Genomic DNA, 8045 nt, shown 5'->3' with positions numbered 1-8045 from the left:
ACCCCCCCCCCCCCCCCCCAGAGAACCACCTACGTCTGGCGGGGAGCCCCGGCTGTGCCGCGGCGGGCAGAGCTTGCCAGCGCAGAAGGTGAGGGGCTGCAGGAGCGTGGATTTTTGGCTGAAGGTGGGGATCTCTGCCGGCACTTGTGCCGCTGTCTTGCTCGCCGCCCTTGCCGCCTACTTCTGGAAGAAGAACCAAAAGTGAGTGGTGCCACCAGGATTTGGGGGACGGTCATCGCCACGGGGGGTTTGATGCCACTGCTCTCTGTCCCCAGGCTGGAGTATAAATACTCCAAGCTGGTGATGAACGCAGCGGCCAAGGAGAGCGAGCTGCCGGCGCCAGATAGCTGTGCCATCATGGAGGGGGAGGATGCCGAGGACGACCTGGTGTTTGCCACCAAGAAGTCGCTTTTTGGCAAAATCAAGTCCCTCACGTCCAAGGTAAGGGGTGGGGGGGCACAACCCCAGAGCAGACACCGGAGAAGCCACAGCAGTGGTGTGGTTTGTGGCTCCTCCGTGCCTCAGTTTCCCCACCCCAGGGGGGGGACGGGGGGGAGGAGGCGGGGCGGGGGGCTCAGCCCGCTGACACCGGGGCTCGCCGCAGAGGACGCCGGACGGTTTTGACTCCGTCCCGCTGAAGACATCGTCCGGCAGCACCGCCATGGAGCTGTGACGGGGCGGGGGGGGCCACCCGCGCCCACCCCCCACCCCCCCAACGTGGCCTTAGGGACCCGCTTCCGACCGGAGCTTCAGTTACGGCTTTTGTACGTCCCCTTCCCCCGTGACCCCCCCCCAAACCAAGCGCTGAAAAATGCCAAATACAGGTGTGGGGTTTGTACGACGGCTCCGTGTCCTCCCTCGCGACCCCCGGCCGGGCACCGGGACACTGGCACACGTGTGGGGGGGTGCAGGTGGGTGTGACCGTGGGCACCCCACAATGGGGTGGGGGGGGGGTGGGGAGCATGTTGTACGTGCGCACAGGCGTGTCCGTGCGTGTGCGGGGTGCTCGTGCGTGGGGTGGGGTTGCACACGTGGGCTGTGCGCGCACACGCGTGTGGGGGTGGGTGTGCACGTTGCGGGGGGTGTTCACACGCTTGGCGGGGGGGAGCGTGTGCGTGGATGGGGGCGGGCATGTGCACACGCGTGTGCGAGCTCCGGCCGTGGCACGGCTGACTGCTGTGCTGCTGTTGCAGCTCGGGGTGCCGAGGCGAGTGCTCGGTGGAACGTGGCTGTGCCATCCTGGGCCAGGCCGTGTCATGCCGTGCCGTGCCGTGCCATGCTGGGCCAGGCCATGTCACACCATTCCACACCAGGCCATGCCACGCGGTGCCATTCCGTGCCAGGCGGGGCGTGCCACAGCTCGGCACCGGCCCTGTACCCACCTCTCGCTGCCTGGGCTCGCTTGGCCGCCGGCACAAATTGACCTCTTTGGGCAATTCTGGCCCAAAGCGGGGGTGCCCACTGCCGCAAGCTCCCGGCGCGGCGTTTCCCACTGCCGCCCTGGCACACGGGTCATCCTGCGGCCTTGGTCCCAAAGCCCCTGGTTCCCCTCTGTCTTGGGGGACGGGGTCCCCACAGTGGAGGGGGCACCCAGGACCCCTCCGGGAGCCCCCCAAGGACGGGACAGTGGGGTCCGGCTCCTAGCCTGGGAACGATGGGGGGGGGGGGCTGCTCCCGTGGCGGGGGGCGGCCACCCTAAGCCAGCATTTCCGAGGGTGCGTCCCCCGGTGGGGGCCGGTGCCCGGTGCTGGGGGCGGAGGTGAATGTTGGGGTGCCATGGGGTGCTGTGGGGGGACGCTTGGGGACACCCAGGGCCTGCCGGGGATGCCGGCGGGCGCGGGGGGGGGGGGGGCTGGGGCTGGGGGTACCCGGGGGCCACCAGAATACCCGGGGGGGGGGGGCTGGGATTAGCCAAGGAGACAGGCGGACACCCGGGGGTGCCCACGCAGCCCCCCAGAGTCCCCGGGGACCCCCGGGGTGCCGAGGGATGCTCGGCCCCCCCCCACCGGGCTGCACCCGCCCCGCCGCGCCGCCGCCGCTCCACCAGGGGGCGCTGCTCCCCGCGACGCGCCCTCTTTCCCCCTCCGCCAGCACCGCCTGGCGGCGGCGGCGCTGCCTGCGCACTCTGGTGTTCTGCGCATGCGCCGCTCCGCGCATGCGCGCTGGGGAGCGGCCGCCGCCGGGGGCTGACAGGAGTCGTCGCCGCCGCCGCCGCCGCCATCATGGTGCTGGATCTGGATCTGTTCCGTGCCGACAAGGGCGGTGACCCCGCCATGGTGCGGGACATGCAGCGCAAACGCTTCAAGGACCCGGCGCTGGTGGACGCGCTGGTGCGGGCCGACGGCGCCTGGCGGAGGTGTACGTGGGGCGGAGGGCCGGGCCGGGCCGGGCCGGGCCGGGGGGCTGGCAGACCCCCCCCGGGCTGGGGGGGGGGGGGGGCTGAGGGGAGCTGGCACCCCCCCGGGGCTGGGGGACCCCCTGGAGGGCCTGTCACCCCCCCGAGAGGGGACCCTCTGTCCCAGGCTGGGCATGTCCCCTCTTCTATGCCCCCGGGGTGGGGGACCCCTCTCAGCCCCCCCCAGCCTGGCGGCTTGTCCCCAGGTGATGCCCCCCACCTCCTCTCCCCAGTGATGGGGGATCCCTCAGGGATCCCTCTTTTCTACCCCCCACAGGGCTAGGAGCCTGTCCCCAGATTGATCCCCAAACACCCTCACCGCGGCGGGGTGACCTTTGGGGGATCCCTCCCGCCCCCCTCCTCAGCCCCGGGGGATCTTCTCGGTGGATCTTTTCCCTCTGGAACTGGGGGATCCTGTGGGTGGATCCCTGCGGGGGCCAGGGGCCTCTCTCTGGGTGGATCCCCCTCACCCCCTTCCCTAGGGCTGGGCAGAGGTTCTCCTGGTGGATCCCCCCGTCCCTCCTCCCCAGGCCTGGGGGCAGATCCCTGGTGCCGGTCCTCCTTGGCCTGCACGTGGATCCCCACCAGTGATCCAGCCCCACCAGTGATCCGCAGGGATCTGCTCCCTACGCTGCCACTGGAGCTGCATTGCTGCAGGATCCAGCTGGGCAGGGCGGGGGGGGGGGTCCCACACGGTGCCAACCCCACATGTTGGGGTAAACCCGTGCCTGGGCGGTTCGAGGGGGCAGGAGCAAAGGCCCCATCGCTCCCGGCCCGGGTGGGAGGTCGGGCAGTGGGAGCTGCCATCGACCCGCATTTTCAGGTGCCCGAGTGCGGAGGAGGGTGTGGTGGGAGGCGAGGAGGGGTGGGTGCCCCAGAAACCCGCAGTTCCCAGGGCACCCCGGTCCCCCTTGCCGCTGCCGCGGGATGAAAGAGGCAGCTTTAAACACCTTTTTAATCCCGTTGCCTTGATGTGAATGAGCCCTGCCCTGCTTAATCACGCCCGGCGCGTCCCCTGGCTCCGGCCATGCCGTCATCACTGCCTTAATTTTATCCGAGGCCTTTCATCCCGCAGGACCAGCCAGCTTTCCAGGCTGGCGGTGGGGGCTGCGCCCTGGCCCCCTCCCCGCGGGACTCTGGCCCATCCCGGCGGCGGTGGGTGCTGCGGCGGGGTGCGCTGGCGCATAACCGCGAGGCGCAGGGCTGGCAGGATGCGCTGGCGAGCAGCCGGCTGATGCAATCCCGCGTCTGCTGGTGCTGGTGCCGTGGGGTCCATGGGAGGCTGCCAGGGTCGTGTTTGCCTTGCCCTGTTCCCTGGCTCTTAACCCTTTGTGTTTCCTGACTCTGGCTCATCCCCTGTGGGTCTGATCCTGCCTGCAGATGGGGATGTCACCCTGTTGGATTGACACAACCCTGGCGTTGGTGTGTCTCTGATTTGGGCTGCCCTGTCAGGAGGGGATGGCTGTGTGCTGGGCTCTGCCCTTCCCAGCCCTGGTGTCACCAAGGGGACCTCCCCTGTCCCCTCATCAAACAGCCTGAATCTCATCACTGTGGCCCCAGAGCCCTGGATCCACTGAGCCCTCAGTGCCTCCAGCCCAGCCCCGGGGTCCTGGTGGGGCCATGGCCCAGTGCAGTGTCACACTGGGTTTTTTCAAATGACACCTCTGCGTGGGAGCCCTCTGGTCCCCGCATCTCTGCCCCCCGTCATGGCCGGCCCCACACCACGCTCTCACACCATCAAACCTTCCCTTGTCCTTCTGAAATGCCTGGGGCTGGCAGCGATGGACATTCCTGGAGCTGCCATCCCCTCTCTTGCTCCTGCCTGAGGCTTCACGGCCCCTCTTGGTGCCGGACAGGGATCCCAGGCCCCAATGCCACTCGCGTGGCTGGCTGACGGCTCCCTCCCCTCTGCTTTCTAGGCAGGTTTCGTGCCGATAACTTGAACAAGCTGAAGAACCTTTGCAGCAAAACCATCGGAGACAAGATGAAGGTGAGGCATGAAGGCAGACGGTCCTGGCAGCAATTCACTGGTGGGTCGTTACTAACTGGTGGCATCTCCCCTAGTTCTCTGCTTTCCAGGCCTCTCCCTTGCATCTTTGAGGAATATTTTTACCCTGGAGCTTTGGCCTTTAACCTTGCCGTGGTTTCTTTTTCCTTCTGCTGCAGAAAAAAGAGCCAGTGGGGACGGACGAGTCCGTACCGGAGAGCGTGCAGAACCTCGACGAGCTCACAGCTGACGTCCTGGGGGTGAGTCTGACCCTGTCTTCCCACACTGTGCCACTGGCCAGCCAGTTTGTCCAGAGCTTTGCCTTTAATTGCCCGAGTTGGTGGCATGAGGTGCCCAAAGCCCCAGCACCAAGCGAGGGGGGACTGCCTGAACCCCCGGCCAGGAGGATCCTTATTTCCCCCTGTCCCATGCCAGCAATAACCAGCTCTTGCTCAGTGTCCTTCATCTAAAGACCATTTTAGCCTCGGTCCATGGCAGCTCACCAGCCCAGGGCTCGTCCTGCCCTTCCCTGGGGGATTTGAGCAGCCTCAGTCATTACATGTCCTCTGCAAGTCCCTTCCTCCCTGCCCGTTCCCTTTCCCAGTTCATTAACCGTGATGTTTAATGAGCATGGCGTTGGCCGGCTTTTGGTGCCATGGGAGGTGACTGCTCCCCCTCGTCCCTGCCGGGCGCTGTGTGATGCCGTAGTTTGCTCAGGCCCTTTCAGAGCCTGACTTATGTCCGTCCTTTGTCCTCCGGGGCTGTTGTTTGATGTGTTCAGTCCACAGTTTCACTCCAGAAGCCGTGTCGGTGAGGCAAGGGTCCATGATTAACCGTGCTCAGCTGCCAGCCCCCCTCTCCCCAGCAGTTTCTTCCCTTCCCCACCTCACCTGGGTCCCTGCACAGGCTTTGCAGGTATCCCAGATCAAGAAAGTCCGTCTCCTCATCGACGAAGCTATCCTCAAGTGCGACGCCGAGCGCGTGAGGCTGGAGGCAGAACGTTTTGAGAGCCTGCGGGAGATCGGGAACCTCCTCCACCCCTCGGTGCCCATCAGCAACGACGAGGTAGGGACAAGAGTGCTCCCAGAGCTGCAGGGCCACTCGGGGCCGGCCGCAACGGTTCATCAAAGCTAGACAACTGCCGGCAAGCGGGGGGCTCACTGCGGGGAGGTCCCCCCAACCCAAGATCAGCAGGCGGGTGAATGAAATCTGCATGACAAGACAGGGTTTCCTGCTGGGAGCAGACAAAGAGCAGCTCAGACAACGCTGGACACGGCCATTGTTGGGGGAATACATGGGAAACTCGCTTCCAGCCGGGGGGCTGGGATCTCCCTCCGCTGCCTTCATTCATCTGGCAGGAATATTTTGCTGGGGGAACACAATTGGGCTGGGCTGGCTGCCAAGTGGCTGCATAATAAGTGACCGGCTGGGATCAGGACTGGGGTTCCAGGCTCTGTGGTGTGGAATCCCAAACTGGGCCCAGTGCAACATGGAGACTGGTGTCACCACCCCCCTGGGGAGCTGAGGTGATGGGCTCCCCCTCCTCTTTGTCTTTGTGCAGGACGTGGACAACAAGGTGGAGCGGGTCTGGGGCGACTGCAGCTGCAGGAAGAAGTATTCCCACGTGGACCTGGTGGTGATGGTGGACGGTTACGAGGGAGAGAAGGGGGCGGTCGTCGCGGGCAGCCGGGGCTACTTCCTTAAGGTGCGAGCCCAGAACCCCATGGGGGCATGGAAACGATTGGAGCCAGAGGGAGAGCTGAGGGAAACGAGGGGGGGGACAGGGGTCATGGCTTCTCCTCCCCTAAGACGAGCTTGCTTGATGGCAGCTTCTGTGGCGGCATAAGCTTGCGCTGAGCTGGCTCATCGTGTCAGACAGACTCTGGCCTCGGTGGTGCTGCCGGCGTGGCCTGGGTAGCCTCCAGATCCACTCCAGCATCCCTGCCACACTCAAGAGGATGATGCTGAGCCTGGCAGACAGAACAGCCTGGAGCTGGCGTGGGCTCCACCTGCTCCCGGACCTGCTGAGCAAGAAGGGATGGCACAGTGTGTGTGACAGGCGGTGGCTTCCCTTGTCCCCCAGGGTCCTCTGGTGTTCCTGGAGCAGGCCCTGATCCAGTACGCCCTGCAGAGCCTCCGCGCCAAGGGCTACACTCCTGTCTACACCCCCTTCTTCATGCGGAAGGAGGTGATGCAGGAGGTGGCCCAGCTCAGCCAGTTCGACGAGGAGCTCTACAAGGTGAGCGGCTCAATGCCTGCCGGGTCTCCGTGTCTCACTGCCTCGCACCCGCCGGCCCCTCCACGCACCGGCTTTCCAACCGAGCCACCACCATGTGGCTTCCCCCGCAGGGAGGGAGCCGGCTGAGATCCCCTCTGCCCCGGCGAGGCCTCGGCAGCCCCCTTCTGCTCCCTATCTCCGGGGTCCATCTTCACGGTTGACACGGTTGTCATGGCAATGTGGTGACGGGGAGGTGGCTCGTCCCCAGCCTCGCTGGCAGGAGGCCATTGGGGCTTTTGAAGGAGGCCAAACAAGCAGCAAACAGCAGCTGCTCCCTTTCCCGAGCTGTCCTATCCCTGCTCTGAGCGCCGGCCCCGGAAAGCCTCGCTGCCTGTCCACGTGCAGGCAGGGAGAGCGGCTGCCTGCGCATCTGCCAGGGACCGTCTGTCCCCGGAGGTGCAGGAGCAGCTGGGGAAAGGGGACGGTGGCTCTTGTCCCACCCCGCAGGTGATCGGCAAAGGCAGCGAGAGGGCCGACGACAGCTCCATCGACGAGAAGTACCTGATCGCCACCTCAGAGCAGCCCATCGCAGCCCTGCACCGGGATGAGTGGCTGAAGCCAGAGGATCTGCCCATCAAGTACGCGGGGCTGTCGACCTGCTTCCGTCAGGAGGTGGGCTCCCACGGCCGCGACACCCGCGGCATCTTCCGCGTCCACCAGTTCGAGAAGGTGAGAGGAGCAGGGCGGCATTCCCGCTGGGAATTTGGGGCTGTACCCGGGGCCGGCGCCAACTCGGGGTTCCCTTCTCTTTGCAGATCGAGCAGTTTGTCTACGCCTCACCCCACGACAACAAGTCGTGGGAGATGTTTGAGGAGATGATAGCCACGGCGGAGGATTTCTACCAGTCCCTGGGCATCCCCTACCACATCGTCAACATTGTCTCGGGTAGGGGCAGGGGCTTCCTCACTGCGTGGCACCGGGGCCACCTCTCTGTGCCGTGGTGGCCCGGGAGGAGACCAGCCACCTCTGCCAGCACCTCAAGTGTCACCGTGGCCCTGACCCACTTCCCAGCTCGGCTTTCTTTGTCCCTGCCTCGCTTTCCCGTGGTGTCTGTCCCCAGACCTGGCGAGGGGGAGGAGGTGTCTCAGCCCCAGGGCGTGGAGGAAGGAGACGTTTGCTTTTCTGCAGAGATCCTCTGCTTTGCTCTGGGTCCACCGGGAGTGGGTGTGGGCACTGCACCAGGCCAGGACTGTCCCCACTGTCCCTTCCAGAGGGACAGTTTGAGTGTCCCGACTCCTCCTGAAAACTCTACCAGGAAAATTATCCCGTTTAAACACCCCTTCCCAGCCTCCCTGCTGCAGCGCAGGAGCCCCACGTCACTTCCAAAGTCGCCTCGGAAGTTTCACCCCTTTAGCCCATGCTGCCCTGTGACGAGCACATTCACC

At 65.5% G+C, this 8045-nt stretch overlaps 2 protein-coding genes across 2 annotated transcripts in view; both read left to right on the top strand.

The window, feature by feature from the left end:
* The window catches only part of ELAPOR1 (endosome-lysosome associated apoptosis and autophagy regulator 1), a 10867-nt gene extending 10029 nt beyond the window's left edge, over window positions 1-838 (top strand). The window contains 4 exon segments of the mRNA XM_030000512.2: window positions 22-42; window positions 44-201; window positions 276-441; window positions 605-838. Of these exon segments, the coding sequence (XP_029856372.1) occupies window positions 22-42; window positions 44-201; window positions 276-441; window positions 605-673 (414 nt within the window). The 3' untranslated portion in view covers window positions 674-838.
* A 1312-nt stretch (window positions 839-2150) lies between these two features.
* Window positions 2151-8045, top strand: SARS1 (seryl-tRNA synthetase 1; the record flags this gene model as incomplete). Its single annotated transcript, XM_030000791.2, has 8 exons — window positions 2151-2358; window positions 4315-4385; window positions 4562-4642; window positions 5289-5447; window positions 5944-6087; window positions 6466-6621; window positions 7108-7329; window positions 7416-8045. Coding segments are annotated over exons 1-8 (1599 nt in total), but the record flags the coding sequence as incomplete, so codon positions are not given.

This window comes from Aquila chrysaetos, chromosome 24, assembly GCF_900496995.4.
Source record: "Aquila chrysaetos chrysaetos chromosome 24, bAquChr1.4, whole genome shotgun sequence".
In the NCBI taxonomy this organism is placed as follows: Eukaryota; Metazoa; Chordata; class Aves; order Accipitriformes; family Accipitridae; genus Aquila; species Aquila chrysaetos.
This window is presented reverse-complemented; position numbering and strand designations above follow the sequence as displayed.